The 16,931-nt window shown below is 39.3% G+C and overlaps 2 protein-coding genes across 5 annotated transcripts in view; one reads left to right on the top strand and one right to left on the bottom strand.

The window, feature by feature from the left end:
- The window catches only part of LOC110055038 (uncharacterized), a 28,286-nt gene extending 23,032 nt beyond the window's left edge, over window positions 1–5,254 (bottom strand). The window contains exons 1-2 of the mRNA XM_089285961.1: window positions 5,145–5,254; window positions 4,985–5,063 (exon numbers count right to left, since the gene is read on the bottom strand). Of these exons, the coding sequence (XP_089142087.1) occupies window positions 4,985–5,017 (33 nt within the window). The 5' untranslated portion in view covers window positions 5,018–5,063; window positions 5,145–5,254. The remainder of the gene's footprint in view (window positions 1–4,984; window positions 5,064–5,144) is intronic.
- Window positions 5,255–5,383: 129 nt separating this feature from the next.
- Window positions 5,384–16,508, top strand: LOC110055055 (uncharacterized). Of its 4 annotated transcripts, none has more exons than XM_089285979.1 (8): window positions 5,384–5,443; window positions 6,276–6,378; window positions 8,668–8,934; window positions 11,361–11,633; window positions 12,588–12,959; window positions 13,839–14,047; window positions 14,345–14,617; window positions 15,132–16,508. In XM_089285979.1, exons 2-8 carry the CDS (start codon window positions 6,297–6,299, stop codon window positions 15,510–15,512), a joined length of 1,857 nt encoding a protein of 618 aa, XP_089142105.1. In that variant the 5' UTR covers window positions 5,384–5,443; window positions 6,276–6,296; the 3' UTR covers window positions 15,513–16,508. The 4 variants fall into 4 exon arrangements, with proteins under 4 accessions (XP_089142105.1, XP_089142106.1, XP_089142107.1 ...); XM_089285980.1 differs by lacking the exon at window positions 5,384–5,443 and adding an exon at window positions 5,608–5,682; XM_089285978.1 differs by lacking the exon at window positions 5,384–5,443 and adding an exon at window positions 6,007–6,171.
- The last annotated feature ends 423 nt before the right edge of the window (window positions 16,509–16,931 follow it).

Here is a 16,931-nt window from a genome sequence, read left to right as displayed (position 1 = left end):
ACAGATTTCGTTTAAACTTTGCCTAAAATTGCATGTTATTCTGCTTATCGAAATTCGATAATATAAAAGGGTTTCTCCGAGCCTTTTTTGAAATATAAGTACTTAAAGCTAAAATTAAGGACGTTTTAGCAGGTCGTACTGTTGCTATAGTAACATATAGTGTCACGGAAATGAGAGCAACGTGTTTACCAATGATTAGGATTTTTAAGATACTATGATTGTAGCATCTGGTGATCAAGAGTGGTTGTAATGATCCACATCGCGCAGAATGCCATTGTCTTTCGCGAAGTGTACTTACAGTTCTCAGATTATTAACCCGCGGCATAATAATTTGCATGTCTAGAACTAGTTGGCTGTGATTGGTCAACAGATTTAGCTTTGGGAATACTTGAGTCTCTTCGCAGATTTGAGCTGCTGTCAATCAAACGGTTCAATGCGTAAAATAAATCCCAAGGTGCAATACAGTTAATAATAGCTCACTAATTAAAGGTGGGCCGCACTCTTCACGAAGCGTTTTGCAAATCCGTGTGCAGCGACATCTTTATTTGACTTAGAAGCTAACCAACTTCCGTTGGTACAAACGTTTTTTTTTCAAGTGCGAAATGTGGCTTGCTGGAGATAGAACACAAAACGAAACAAAACAAAACAGCCGATACACTTAGCAGGTTATAAAAAGCAGCGGGCTTACCTGTGATCAGATGAATTTTTCCGCGATCATTTACTTTTTGTCTTAAGCATGGTATTCGCATCCATGTCAAGAAAATAAAGAGCGCAAAAAAAAAAAAAAAAAAAGAATGGCTTGATCGTAGGTTAATTCTGAGTAGTGCGATGCGTGGATCACTCGTTTCAAACTCGCGTTGTTTATGTACTCGGCTGAAATTTTCTTGATTACTGAAAAAAACAAAACGGCTGCAAAGGAGACCGTAAACAGTCTGCCGATAGTGTGAAATCTTTTTATGTCAAACAGGCGGTTTTGAAAGCGTTACTTCAAGGGCAAGCGCGAGGCATGGGTTACACAAGTCACGCACTTGTACTCGACACTTACGCTCCTATACCGGCTAATGTAGTCCTGCCTAAGAGTATTTTGCAAGCTTTTTTTAAAAAACAAAAATAGCAGCAACGATATAAAACGACGTTCCGAACACTCTGAGATCTCAATGCGCGACGACTTAAGTTACTCGTAAGGTTTTAGACCTTCTTTATCAGGTAGTTCACTCTGGCGTAGATGAGGACCCCCACACGATTTTTGCAAGACGACGATAGTTTGTAGCCAAGTTGGAGCAAGTCGTCTTGAAGCACTTCAAACATTTGTTTTTGTTTCTTGACAACGTGCCACTGCCAGAGAGCCTCGCCGTTTATTTGGAGATAAAACATTGGGTCGTAGCCTTTTAGTGGAGTGGACATGTGCAAGAAGGCCGGGTTGACCGTGGATTCAATGAGCTCTAAAAAGAGCTCCCGATCAACGCGCTGCATTTCTTGCACAGATGACAGGCTGAAAATTTGCGTTTATTGCAACTCGCGCAAAGCGTTACTTTAAATACGATGGTTAATTGATACATTTTATCACCTCTCAATTTCAATGCCTTATAGCGTCGGCGTGTGTCCTATTGTTTGTGGAGGTGGAGCTTGGCATATATTAATATTCTACCGGGAAATTCAAAAGAGTTTCGCTCTATTGTTCTTCTAGTCTCCGAGGCGAACGAAGGCTGAAAGATCGTTAGGAGTGTTCGAAAGTTGGACAGAACGACCACTTCGAAACATCATTTTCCGTTAAAACTTGGCATAAAGCTTCCTTGAACAACATACGTTCAAGGCTGTATGATAACCGTTAAGAAGGGCACTTTGAAGGAGTAAAATTCCTCCTCCAAATATTTCCTCATAAAATATTTTCCCCCAAATGGACCAAATTCAGGAAAAGAAAACGACTAAATTCACGTTTCGTAACATTTCAAAAAATGTCTCCTTTATTCCATCAATGTCTCATCTACAAAAGCCATATGATAACCACTACGAAACACAAGTATGAAGCATGTAAACTCTAAACAAGTATGCGTAGTCCGCCATTTTCTGGTCATTTTCTTCATTGTTTAACCATCGGCAGCCTAATTGAATTTGAATTTCGCGCGCACTCTACATTTAAGTCCCGGATGTGTCGCGGCATTCTGCGCGATGATCAAAACCTACGTCTTGGAAAGTGCTCCAAACAGTTTTGAGCCACGTACACAGCAATATAAATTCATCCAAGAGAGCCACCAATTTGCTAACAACTTTGGTAACCCGGCTTAAGACTAAACCCGTCGAAAGCCAGAACTCTCTAACCTGGACCTTGCAGGTATTGTACATGTTAAGAAAAACCCTTTGCTTGATTCCAGTGGCATGAAAAAACCTGTTAAAGTTCTTGGGTCGTTAACATAATTATGATGAAAAGCAACATTAAGGAAAACACAGCTTGCAGAAATTGCAAACCGTCGTCCATGTCTAGAACTGTTGAAATGTTGCAATATTTGAAGAACAAATACCCAAGAAATCCAAGAAGGCTATTCCCAGCTATACTTCCTGGACAAATTTGGCGGCCAAAATTTTTTGTTGAGGTGTAATTATGAAAGAAAGTTTCTTGCAGAGAACCATTCACCCCAGTTTTTCAAAGAAATCCATTAGCATTTCCTGTTTTTATGACAGCCTACAAAGATTTTCTATAGCAGGAATTTGTTTTCTGCGATAAAAAAGACGCAGACTTCAGAGACTTTATTTCGTACGTATAATTTACAGAGAAATATTGTTTTCAAATTATTTTTCAACCCCCAAAGACTTCTCGAGAAGGCAAAAGAACCCCAACTAGATAAAACAGATTTCCTTTCCGTTTTCATCACAAACCTACATAAATCTCCTTAAAATGAATCTAATCAATAATGTATGACATAATCAAACTTAAGGCGCGCACAAAATTGAAATGAAAACCATATACAAGGACAACAGGCTGAGAAAATTTTATTTCACACTTTTACTTATAGAATAATATATAGTTAACAAAAAAAGACCTGGTCCTCTGTGAGAAAACAATGTGCTTTCTGGAGATATATTGCAACATGAACGATTGAAAAATCCACACTCCTCAAAACTGTACTATGTTTTCCGCAGATCGAAATAATGTTTGACAGAAAGACTAATAAAACAGTAGTAAAGTATTTTGTCAGAAAACTCAACTTCACTCTCTTGCATGCTGTAAACATTATTATACAACAAAAACCTTATCACATAGGGGAAATTTCGATGTTCGATTTTATAGCAAATCTTATCATAAACAATCAGTGATACGTAATGCACGTGAATATATGAAAGACCATTTATTTGAACTCCACAGTTTAAATATATAGTCTTTTACAGTATTTACTTGGATTCTTCCCATCTTCCCAAGGTATAGTACGAACTCACAAGGTGACCAGCTCCCAGATGGTTTGAGAGCTCAGTTGGTAGAGCAACGTACTAATGTCACGGGTTCGAATCCCGTTCAAGCCTGAATTTTTTTTCACAACTGTGGTGTATATAACTGCGATGATCAATCATGTCTTTACAGTGATACGTAATTCGTTTTTCTCTATGAATGTATTTGTATCGAGCAATCCTGCGATTGTGTGAAACCAGTTTTATTTTTCTTCGTTTAATTCCTTAAGATATGCATGTAGACAAATTGGATAAAAGTTATGTAAGATACCACTAGTATTCTATAAAAAAACTAAGCTGACAACAAAAACAGTATCATAAAATCTGTGTGAAAAAAATCCTGTAAAAACAGGCGCATATTTTATCGCATAAAAAAACGCAAAGAATTAATAAATCGAAGTTCAGTGAATGAAAACAATAGTGGCGAGAACATGCAAGGAAAAAAATCTTAAGTATTACTATCTTCTTGCCATTCGGTCTTGTCAGCAGCAGGCTACTAATAAAGTTTAAAAAAGACAACGCTTTTCGTACTCAAATACAGGTTTCGACAGTAAACCTCTGTCATCGTCAGTTACAACTAGAATGAATTTGAATATACAAATTAATATACAGGTTTTGTGCGATATGTGTTACCTAGAATAACTTCATAACACGAATAAATTGAAATACGTGGAATCGCAAACAAAAGAACAAAAAGCAAATCCAGAAAAAAAACCTGCTGTTACTTTTTGATCGCAATAATGGCATTGAAATGTACAACAACTTATGTACATGTTGTTACGTACGTAACGTGTACGTCAGTACGTAGAAATTGCAAACTGTCTCTTTAGTTTACAGAAAAAAATATGTAGTTTGTCGCGCAGTCCATCGCGCACACAACACGGAAGATCCGAGATCCACACTGACAGTGAGAACTTGTTTACACCATATGAATGTAGCAAAGCGAGCGTTGTAATCACAACTCAAAAACACTTATAGCTACTTTAACAAAGTTTTTTTTTCACGAGTTCACGAATAACGCATTTGTTTTAATGTTTTCAAGCGCTACAGACTAATTCTTCCTCTCATTACGTGTCTCGCATAAACCTTTTGCCAGCACTGCCATAAGACTGGGTGACTGGGCTCGAGGCGGTTTACAAATCCCAATATAACAAGCCGCAGCTTTATGACTAGAATCGACAAGCTTTTTATTCCACCTCTGGTATAGCGAGAACACTCATTCAAATTGAGACCAGTAACTTGATAAAACCCTTGAATGCATGTAAAGTAACGGTTTGAGATGCAGCTAAAAAAAGCGTCGAAAGGTAAGCAGTTGGACGCGCTACATTCTCCTAACATTGCTCATGCTCATTCCGTTAATTAAACTTGTGAAAATCATGATATCTACTAGGTGCGTAGCACTCACTAAAGGACTTCCCCTGGCAATTCCATGAATGCATTGAGAACTTTGTAATGCTCTTGAAGTTGATTTGTATTACATTTGTAGAAACTATGAAAAATGTTTTCGGCGGAATAAGGTACTTAATGTAATGCGACCACTAACCAAGAATACTAGTGCTTGAATCCGAGCAGCCATCCTCAACGCACCTCGCAGCCCGCATACATCAATGAATGAGCAAGATCTGTAAATTATAAAGAAAAACTGTCATGATGAAAACTACAATGACACGGATACACGCTTTCAGTATAAAAGGTGCTTTTACCTGACAGATGAATGATGTTAGCGGTAATGCTCAGTATAGTCTGCTTTTACTGTAGTGCCAATGTAGAAACAACTGATGAACAATCTACGGCAGTGGAATTTACTTATCTATCACCTGGGGGGGCAACAGTTAAAAAAGGGCCATTAACTGTTTTGCTTGGAGTCTGACTTTTGGCCCCTTCTCAGCACAAATAACAAGGTATCACGAAATTCTATTTATGGTCCAAGTGCCATTTTTCTCCACTCAGGTAACGGATAACGGCATTCCGCAAATTACAACCAGTTTATAGCGCTGATGAGGTAAGAAGTCCACCGCATTTGATTGCAGGAAACGTTAAGGTCTTTATTAGTTTGCTTAAAAGAGGTCAGAGAGCGAGTGCTCAAAAGAAAGAGCCAGCTTGGATGACTTACGGTACATCTGGGGCACACTTTGGAAATGTGAGATTCTCTTTATTAGATTTCCGACGAAATGAGTTCTACAGGCCTCAAAACAACGATTTAACATTAAACGATGAAGCGCGTCAGTAAGACTTAATCTAGTAAGTAACTATCAGTTCAGTATATATCTGCGTGATGGCAAAGTAATCTCGTGATTGGAACCATTCCAGTGCTACGAAGGCTTACTTAATTGAGATATTTATCGTATCGAATACCGTTATTTGTGCTGAAAAGGGGCCAAAAGATCAAACTTAAAGTATGATGAAGCTTTTCAGTAAGACTTAGCCCAGTGCCTAGCTGATAGTGCTATGTATTCCTAAGATATTTATCATACCTTGTATTGTTATTTGGGCTAATAAGGGACCAAAGGTCAGACTTAAAGCAAGGACAATTAATGCCCCTTTATTATCTGTTGCCAAGTGATGAATGAGGAATTTGCACTGGGAAGTGTTTGTGAAAATTGAAACCATTTCTTGTGAGGATTTGAAGCATTTTGAAATTCAGAAGTTGTTCAGTTTCAATCTAGAAGTTTGTACTGGGTTGTTGCGGTTGAGTTAGCAATCGATACGCGCTGCTGCTTTCATCTAAAGGTGAGAACGTTTTTGGTGTGCTTATTTCAGTCTGTCATTAAGACTTGTATAGTCCAGAAGTGGTTTAACGTTTACACCCAGTGACTGCGTGAATTATTTTTTAGGCGATCGACATTCACGGTTAAATGCAAGGGGCAGTGATGATAAGTGCGGGAGAAATTCCATTGTTTCTTCTTGGAGCGATGATGCTGTGCCGCTCCACTAAAGGTGAGCTTGTCTCGTTTGTAGACTCGGTCATGTAATCTCAGAGAAACCTGAAGAGCAACCTTAAAAACAATGGCGAGATCTTTGAAAATGTCTTCTCCTCAGTTCCTAAAAAAAGGAACTTCATGGATAATAACTCCGTCACATACCTTTTTTCTCTGATTAGTTTCAGTAACATGCCGACTAAATGATCCCAGCCGAGAGTTTCTTTCGCAGACAATCAGAACCCGTTAAGCGCTTCAAAGATTGAAGAAGATGGCAAGTTCAGTTCAAACGACATTTCTAACGCTAGCCGTGTAAAACACTCAAACGAAGGTCCAAAAAGATATCAGCATTCAGACTTCAAAATATTTCCGTGAACACTTTTCGCCATACTCATGACAAACAGAATTTAGAATCAATAGTTTTACAAAAGAAAAAAGTATGCGGCAAAGCAAGTTTTAAGTGACCTGTAATGATGGCTAGTTGGGTATATTCTTGGTTCCTTCTCGCATTCAAGGGCAAACTCGAAATAATAATCAAATCCCTGGTATGGTTTCATGTTCATCCGGAGATGAACATTGTCAAAAACTAAGGGCTAGACTGATCGATACACTTCAAGAATTCAGATTTTAATTTCCTGATGCAATCTGTGGCGCCGAATGTACTTTGCAACATTGTTTACAACCCGGGAGGGGGAGCGGGGGGGGGGGGAAGGGGGTACTCCCTTACATGAGCTATATAGGTATGTGCGGCCCCAAAGGGTATGGTTTTTCAGCCGTTTTGGTCATAAATAGGATATCGATTTTAGCCTATTTTGGCCATTTTGGTAATAAATAAGGTATGGTTTTTGCACTCTAGCCTTGATATGGGTATGTTTTTAAGAAGAAGCCACTTTTTCATCATTATCGAAAAGAAAATTAACAAAAGCCCATCACAAATTATGTTTACGGTATTTCAACATTTGTCTGAAATAGGGAACTTATTATAACGCAGGTCTGAAACAGGGTTTTGATTTAAAGGTGAGGTATAGGGTATCGAATAATTGGTCAGGTCACAAATAGGGTAGGGAATATCGCAGATTTTGGTCATAAATAGGGTAACGGTTTTTGGAAGCGGGCCGCACAACCCCACCCAACTTTTCTGGGATTACTCCCCGGGTTTACAACTACGCACCGCGTTCATTCCCAAACGAAAGAGAGGAGTCTCAGTCTTGAATTTGCACCGGGGTTGGCTTTCCGTTTATGAATGATCATGCTATGCATTTGTGACATAAATCTGGGAAGCAACCATTCTGACAAATAGATATGTAGCTTGCGAGGCTCTAGTGTTTTCACGCGGAACGAACGACATTGGGGGGCTTGTCTCGCCGCCTGAGTCCCCGGCCCAAACTAAGAGAGCTGGCTCACAGGCTAATAGACATTGTGCACCTCTTATGCAAAGCCATAAGCTGACAAACGCATTTGCTTGCTGACTCACCCTTTGCCCGGAGATCCCGTTGTCCGAGCTCAGAGATTGTTTTGCAGTCCACAGTATAAATAGGCTGCAATTTGTCGTCGTCTTCATCTTGCAGAAGCTTTTTTTTTTGTAAGAATTGAAACGTTTTTTTGTTTGTTTGTTTTTTGGCAAGGTGTAATAAAGATTTTTGTAGTACGTGTTTTATTTCACAACACTCCTCTTTAAGTGATGTGCGTTGTCTTGACAACACTATTGTCAACAAGTTCAGATTGTGTGACAAAGTGCCCGGAGGTTAACAATTACTTGAATCAACCAATCAAAACCGCGGGGTTTGACGGGCACATGGCTGAGTTGAAACGACAACACTTACATTCGCTGTTGAGTTAAGTGATAGCTACAGTACGCGGTTCGCATAGGTTTTCATAAATCGTGTTGTTGGATTGCTTTTAATCCTCAAAGCACATTTGACTTGGATGAACTTGTATACTGTTCTACACCTCTCACCCAAGGAAGTCCACCTTTTGTATACAGTGCAGATCGCTAGAGTACCCTCAGAAACTGATTTTAATTACTTCCACATAAGTTGGTATTTACACCTTTGCAGATTTTGCACAATTACAGAAAAACACAGTATATAAAGTAGTTAAAAAAAGATATTTAGACCAGGCGACGATTTCTTTCCATTGATTTTTTTTCAATAAATATAAAATTGGTATAATTTTCATATTTTTTCCGAATGAGGTTCTCTGCACTACTTTATTTTATTTAGTTCTATTTCATTTTTTTTTTTATATTGTTGGAAATGTATTAATTTCCCTAGTAAATTCATGCTAAAGCCGTTGTTTCACTTTCCAGCTTCACAGTTAGAAATACAAGCGTTCCAGCCAGCAGTTGTTCCTGTAAGAGCAACCACAACCCTGACACTCAAAACCAACGGAGAACTGAATGTGACGTCAAACGGAAGTATTCAATGTCGATTCAAAGACATCTCCGTGCCGGCCAGAGTTGAAGATGATTTTATCTTTTGTGACACGCCTCCGATGAGAAATATCGACAGAGTGTCTGTTCATCTTGATGTCGATGGCAGGCTGTTTAAGGCAAAAAAGCCTCTCTACTTTCATGGTGGGTATAAATAGTTGTTATAGTTTAGCTAAGATTCATTTGTTTATATAATATAATGAAACCAAATAGGAAGACTTTGCAAAACAACCTACAATAACGCGTATTGTCACAATAACTACATTTCACCTTAAATGTGGCTGGCTTTGAAACAAGCTTGTGCAACTCTTGATAGAAGACGGTGAAACGGCTTTACAGTTTTACGGTGGCCTCTTATAGTTTAGCGGCCGCACGCGCCGCAATAAAAACAAACAGACAAATCAAGTGACATTCGATTTAAGTAATGCACTTTTAGTCGGAAATTGTCTGATTCAACATGAAACAGATGTTTTTAGATTATCCTCAAGCGGAGTTGCAATCGCTTTTTATCATCACCATAGATTGCTGTGTTTTCCTTGGTCAAAAAATATTCGAAAGATACATTTTATGTTAGCGCTAGGGACAAAAGTTGTGTCAATAAATTACTTGTGTAAATACTGTTTTTGCTTTCTTTGAATGCAGTCTGAAATTAGAGTCAACTTTGCAAGATTGTTTCAATATTCGACGGGGGCACTCACCAATTCTTACGCTTTTATTTCATTTATCTCATGTATGTTTCCCATCTTTTGGTTGAGGTGTTTGTGGAATTTGTAACAAAATGAAATCTTTTGGAGGTTTGAACTGAAACAGGGTGATTACTAAGTACTTAAACCATTTCACTAGATTTACTTGACTGCTTTATTTATCAGACGCTCTTTTGTTGTTGTTGTTCAATCTACTCGGCTGTAATCCTGTTTTTACTTCACTACAATCCAATGTTTTATCAACTCAAGATTAACAGCAATATTGAATCACATCAGCATAGAAATAAATTAGCTACAGATGAACTTAAGGCAACTGAACATCCATGTAATAAATTTGGTACTAGGTCTTTTTATTCAGATTTATAATATAGCTAGGACAGGCTGCGCGCGCTCTAATTGGTCAAAAACTCATGTTTTATCAGAGTATAAGACACAGAAAAAGCGTGTTTTATTGTTTTTCACCACATTACCTCTATATCATAAAGCAAATGCAGAAGCCTAAGCCATGTATTACACTGTGATAAAACACTCCGGACATTTGAGAACGCTCGCGAAACGTAGAAAACACTCGCCCGCGGCTCGTGTTTTCTACATTTCCCTCATGTTCTCAAATGCTCGTCGTGTTTTATCACAGTATAATACACAGCTTAGGCTTCTTTATTTGTTAAATATCATTTCAGACTTATATTTTGTTGCAATTTCAACTAATTTCCTTGAGTCTTAAAGAAGGCCTTTGTTATTTCAGCCACCTGCATATCTTTAAACCTGCCATAATTTTCAGTGTCAACATGAAAGGTTCATTGTAACATGAAAGGGAATTTAGTACACACGTGATTCTGAGAGCTAGATCTGTTTAGATTTCTTTTGAGTTAGCTATTGTGCACAACTGAGCACAAATTTTGTACTTCTTACCTCTTATGCGGTGATCTTGTATTGCTGGTTTTCAGTGTCACGCAGTTCAAAATAGATAAAATAAAAATCAAAACCGGTCAATAGATAAAGTCCAGAATCTGGGAAATGAAAGAAAGTAAATATACAAAGACACTCGCCAAAATTCTGGTCACAGCAATTTTTCTTATGCGAGATATGCGGAGAAATTTTTTACCCAAAATTATAGAGATTTGTATGGAGACGCCATGCTGGTGCCCGTCCGTATGGGCACCAACATGGCGGCCGGAAACCAACAGAAATATCTGTCACTGAGTTTTGCTACAAAAACGAGAATTTATCCCTCGAGAAACTCTAAAACATTAAAATAATACTTTTTCTAAGACATGAACTGTTCAGATAGCCAATTTCCCCGAAATAAGACACGTTTTTAACCATCATGACAGCTCTCTAGGCCGTCACGTAAATGCCGCGTCACGCAAAAGCTTAGAAATTCAAGCGTAGTGTATCACAAAACCAAAAACCCATTCGGAGCGAAAATTTGTATGAATATTAGTTTTCAGCTGCTCTTATACATCATTTAAGTAAAATCTCAGGAAGATCAATAGTTTTGTAGTTCGAATTTCAGTGACGCCATGTGAAAACCAGCTATACACTCTATCTGCACAGCTTCAAGGCATTCCTTTGTGCCTTTCCTACTCATCAGGTTGGCTCATAGGAGCCTTTGATTTAAAAACTATAATTAGGTCCCTGAAGGGAGGTCTGAAAATTACTTAACAGCTGATCGTCAGTGTCATATCCTTTAAGTTTCGTCTGATTTCCATGCACAAAGAACTAAACCATTGTTTCCCCTGGGCCCTTAGAAGCTGGTAGATCTTTTGACTAAATTAAGTGTCTGTGAATGACATATGATAAGCCTAGTAAATTGTGAGCTATTTCATTATAATTTGCAGATGTATTTTAACGTTTCTTTTCCAGAGCCCTTCAAAGTATCAAACATTACTCCATCAGTTGTCTCACCAGCCCAAAACATCTTTTTGACTGTCAGCGGTATCTCTTGCAAAAAATGGATGCAGTATTACGTGAGATTTCAGACGGCCAATGGAACGAAAAAGACCCAGCAGGGGATCTGTAAGGATTCCATTGTCTCTTGCTATGTGCCTGAATTTCCACCCAGCACTCGACTCCGAGTTGGCGTCACTTTGAGCAATAGACTGGTTCAGTGGGCTGACAGGAAGATTCTTATTCAGTGTAAGTGACAGTAGTAGTGTTGAAGTATAATGAATCCTAATAGATGCTGGGTGGAGCAAGCGTGATTCTGATTGATTACTGTTTTTGAAGGCACATATCGTCCTGTGAGGGGTTGAAGGCTCAAATTCAATGTAGGAAACCTAATATTTGCGTCAAATCTTTCTTTCTCTTAGGGTAGTCCCTGGTGGTCCAACTCCGGGAGTTGTAAATTCTTTGCCAGGAGGGACTTTCAAAGTCATATTTAAGATTAGCTCAGCAGGGGCCATCTTTCATCCGCCCCTTGAACTTTATTTGTCATCCTTGTCATACATTTCGTTCTTGTTCACATGCTACATCAGTCTTTTATATTTTTAAAGGGGTGAGAGAGGTAGGCAATTGCCAAAACCTTGCTGTACAGCAAGAACGGAGAAGAAACTGACTTGCAAGTGAACCAGCCAAAATATCGACAGCCTGCCCAACCTGAAGTTTGAAAAAGGCTTCTTTAAAAACTGCTCCCCCCACCCCGACTCGTGAAGAATAATTTAAGAGAAATACTGACAACTGCTGTTCATACCCAAAGTGTAGAAAGCAAAAAGGACTGTGAAAATTACTTCATTGTGATTGGCTGAGATCAGTCAAATTTATCATTAATTAATCGTGCAAATTTATGTGGGAACGTTCGCAACTTTTCTCAATCACATAATAAATGACTAATTGTATGAAAGCTCGGTCATTGACGATCTAAAGTATTCGTGATATTTGAAAATTCTTTCATATTGCAATCACCTAAAGGCTCGTTTAAGTTGGGATAATTTTCTAACATTATTCATAGACTGGCGTCGTAAATCCTGCTTTACACAGCATTTATTCGATCACCTGTACTAACTAGAAGGTCCTTACGGATCGCCACTGATGAAATGAAGTCTCATCAGTATCGAAAGCGTCAGACACTAATCGATTATGATTTGCGTTTAGATCCAATTGATGCCATAAAAAGTTCTGTCGAGGATGTGGAAAAAGATAGCACTAGAAAAGGAGCGTTTACTTTCATGGTGGTCCTAAGAGACCGTTTCAGAAATTACATCAGAGTCATCGAAAAAGATAGCAAGAAAAATGCAAAAATATCGGTTCAGTATACTCCGCAAGATACACTGCGGTCCATGAGGTTTCTTGAGTGTTCTACGACTCTGCGGTCTAACGTAGATGGAGATGTTTATATTCTTAGCTGCACAGGCGCGGAAAAGGAATTGATCTACTTTTACCCTTCCATAAATAATGTGCCACTTGGAGGCCACGACAAGTATAAAGCCAGAACTACCTTATGTCCAGGAAAAAGCACTTGTGAAGGTAAGTCTAACTATCCACTGCACTTTTTTGTTCAATGGGGATGAATGTACGTCATTTAGGATATCTAGGTAAATTGATACGCTGGCATTTAAAGCAGATGCTTACGACAGGTCGTGGGTGCGTCCGTGCAGGGTTGGGGGAGAGGGGGTTCGGGGGGTGGTAGGGAAACTAGATTTGTGCCCTCGAAACCTAAATGCGATAAACGAAATGAGATTATGAAGTGCAAGTTACCTCCAGATTGCAGGTACGCGTTCTTGAAAGGTGCTTACCAGCTCCATAGCGGGGGTGATCGATGAGATCTTTTTCTTGTAGCAAGTCTCCATTTGGGGAAAATAAGCTCGGATATTTGTCCACGGACGTTATCTGTTTCGAGAAGCGAACAGTTTTTCACGAGCTACTATCTCAGAAAACTGTGAACTTTGAGGTACGTTAACAGATAATGTCCAAGGGCAAATATCCGAGCATATTTTCGCGCCAAATAGAGGCTATTGTGTTTATTACCCTTCAAATATTACTCGCCAGTTTTCCAGGCTAGAGCATATTCAGTCACGTGACGCGTTTAGAACAATCTCGCCAAAAAGAAATTATTTAATGGAATAATCCGATATAGCTTAATGGTTATGAACTCTGACTAGACTACGAGTAGTCCCTCTTTCGCTTAGTCCATCGTGCGTGACGCGAAAGAAAACCGCGAGAAAAATTAGCCGCGCGAAATCCTTGGGGCGAAGCGCTTCTCGCCTCTCGCCCCGAGGATTTCGCGCAGCCATTTTTTTCTCGCGACTTTCTTTCGCATCACGCTCGATGGACTAAGTGAAAGAGGGACTACTCGTAGTCTAAACTCTGGCCATCTTATCGAATTTAGTATTTATATATATTTAGCGGAGCCGAAGGCATTCCCGCTCGCTCTTACACTTGGTTTTAGTGGGGCCGCTCTTCTGGTGTTGCTGTTCATTGTTATACTGTTGATCCGTCATCACCTTGGAAAGTATCGGGTCGAACAGAAAAGACGGGAAGCCCAGAAGAAAAAAGAGACTGAGCTAGAAATGGAGGTACAGCAGCCTGGGAACGACGTAACCGTGAACCCCGAGGTAAACATATTTTACACATAATTTAAAGGATGAGTCTGGATCCAAATGCGGGTGTGAACATTTGCAAAGGTCTGTCAAGGCTTTCGGGGCATTTTTTGCAGAGAGAACGGGATAAGAGACACTCATGAAAAGTAGATAAACGATGACTAGCACATGATCATGAACATGAACAGAAAACTTTTCTTCCATGTAATTTGACTTTACTTATTCAACCCTTAACAACACAGTCTGTTTTTTCTTTTCGCAGTGGTATCAACAACATTATAATTTTTCCATTATTTCCATTTTTAATCACAGGTGGTTTATCAGTTGGAGAACGCCGCACTTGACACCAGTGATGAAGGAATAACCAACGCAAGTCCAGCTCCAGAAAATACCACCGACTATGCTACATCAATCGGCGATTCATCACAACCTCATTTAAGCGTGGCTGATCCCGCTGTGGAAACTGCTCAAGAACAACAAGCAGATGCGCAAGGGAATGCAGACAGCCTCGACAAGCAAATGCTCGAAAAAGGCGACAAAAATGACGACCAGTCAAACAAAGAATTTGAAATGTCTTCACTGAAGGTGAGAATATACTAGAAGCACCGACAATGCTATATCTTTTAGAGCCGTAAGTTTGTATAGTTCGCACGTCAAGAGCTCAACTTCCACTTTTCAGCTTATCAGATTCAAACAATTGATCACCAAAAAGGTATTTTCTCAATATATAAGACATATACCTGAATTATCTCAAGTGTAGTTGCGAATAAATTTAAGGAGATCAGTAAGAAAATACATATACAGTGGTAGCATCATACCTACCCTAAGTAATGTGCCCATCTCACTTACACCTTGGTAACTGGAGAGGATTGCAGTGGGTAATTATAAAAATGGAAGTGTGGGATGTAACAAGGTACTAATCAAGCGACTTCTGTTTATTTTTTCCTGGAATTAAACCTTTGACTAAGTAACTTTAAAGGCGTTAAAATTATCTCCAGTTCCCTTACTACACGTGATTTTACATCGATAACTGCAGTAGGTGAGTTTACATAGAAATAGTCAAACACACATGAGAAACATTTACTTTACTTTACCACAGGGGGGAAAAGGTGGAATCTCTGTGCTCATTGCCAGATACGAGTCATCAGTGGACAAGCTTTTAAATCTGATATGTGATGGAGCTCAAAAGCGCGATGAACGAGAAATCCAGAACTGCGAGCCATTGATTCTCATCAAGCAAATGGAAGACGCACTTCAAGAAATCAGGAGACCACGCAAACAACAAGAAGAGGAGACTGCAATTCAGAAGATGGAAAATAGCATTAAAGCCTTGCGACTTGCATACGAAGATTCAAACATCACCGGATATAGTAATTTGCTGCCTTTGATGGAGGAGCTCAAGGAGAACGTCGCTGTTTTGGAAAAAGTTGCAAATAAAGAAGGATGCGTTCTTCCAGAAGAAAACGAAACTGCATTCTAATCTACTACAGGATCAAAACAAACATGAACTCATTTATCCATGAGGTTCTCAAATAAGCTCCAGGAATTGGTGAGAACCACCACTGTTCTCGGTCACGTGTATCCAATAACCATGCATTCAGATTTGAGTGCAGGAATTGATCCTCAACGATTCTGGTCAAGTTACCGTAAATCCTCGAATTAGCACCCCCTTCCAACCTCGAATAAGCGCCCCTCCTATCGGCCGAAATTTAAAATAAACGCCCCCCTCCCCTCCTCCCATTTTGTGGACGATTAATGAGACAACAAAGGATCTCATACTACGTGACGTAGTATTAGATTTGTACATTGTTTCAGTTTGTAAACACGTTAAGTGAGCACGTTGAAAACGTTAACAACAAACGATGCCGCAATTTAAACTTTAGGATCAGCTTTTTATGTCGATAAACAGCTTATATTGTTGCTAACGCGCAGATGATGTAGGCCACGATTTGGGAAAAATTAAATAAGCGCCCCCTGTCTTCTTCTAAATTTGAAATAAGCGCCCCGGGCGCTAATTCGAGGATTCACGGTAATATCAGTTTTGGTAACATAGCCTTAGCAAAGCGTGCGTTCTGATTGGCTCATACGCGCGATCCATTTGCCCGTGGGTCGCACGCTGACGTCAGTTTGTTTACTTGTACTTTATCTTGGCAATTGTCTCATCGAATTTACCCCTTTTTGAAACATAATTCTTATTTTTTTCTCCTACAATACGGAAAAATCTAATAATTCTTCCGGAGATGAGGAAGATAATTTCTGTGAGCTACCAAATTTCGAGCTCAAGTTTTTTGCGGGCCTCCACGTAAGAGATTTGCTATATCGTAAGCGAGCAGAAGTTCAATCAGCTGGTTGAACAGACACCCAGAGAGGACCAAGAAAACAACAAACTGGTCTGTATCAACCCTTCGAGGTTAGTAATGCAAAAACGTTAAAGATAATAGTTTCACTGAGCTCAAATAAAGGAAGTTTTATCAAATATTGGTAGCCTCTGATGAATTATTTCAGTACCCGGGTTTCAGTTTCGCTCGATCACTCGATCGTGAATTGAGCTCTGGAAGGAACAGCCACTTGAAGGAACGACTGCATCGTGCACAAATACATGCTTACGTTTCTGACATTTTTCTTTAAGCCTCAATTTTCTGTTCATTTAAGCTTATTTTACCATATAACGAAAGTAACAGAGACCATTTTTAAAAGCCACTCATGGGGTCGGTACAAATTGTGGACCCCTCAATCTGGACCTCCAACTGGACCCCATCTGGACCCCTTCTGGACCCCTTCTGGACCCCTTCTGGACCCCCATCTGGACTCCCATCTGGAGCCCCTATTTTTATTTCCGGAAACTTAACTCAGAACATAGCAAGATGAAGTCTATTTAATTAGTTAGCAAAGTTTGAAG

Source organism: Orbicella faveolata, unplaced genomic scaffold (assembly GCF_042242905.1).
Source record: "Orbicella faveolata isolate gen_17 unplaced genomic scaffold, um_ofav_v1 contig_13, whole genome shotgun sequence".
NCBI classification, from domain to species: Eukaryota; Metazoa; Cnidaria; class Anthozoa; order Scleractinia; family Merulinidae; genus Orbicella; species Orbicella faveolata.
This window is presented reverse-complemented; position numbering and strand designations above follow the sequence as displayed.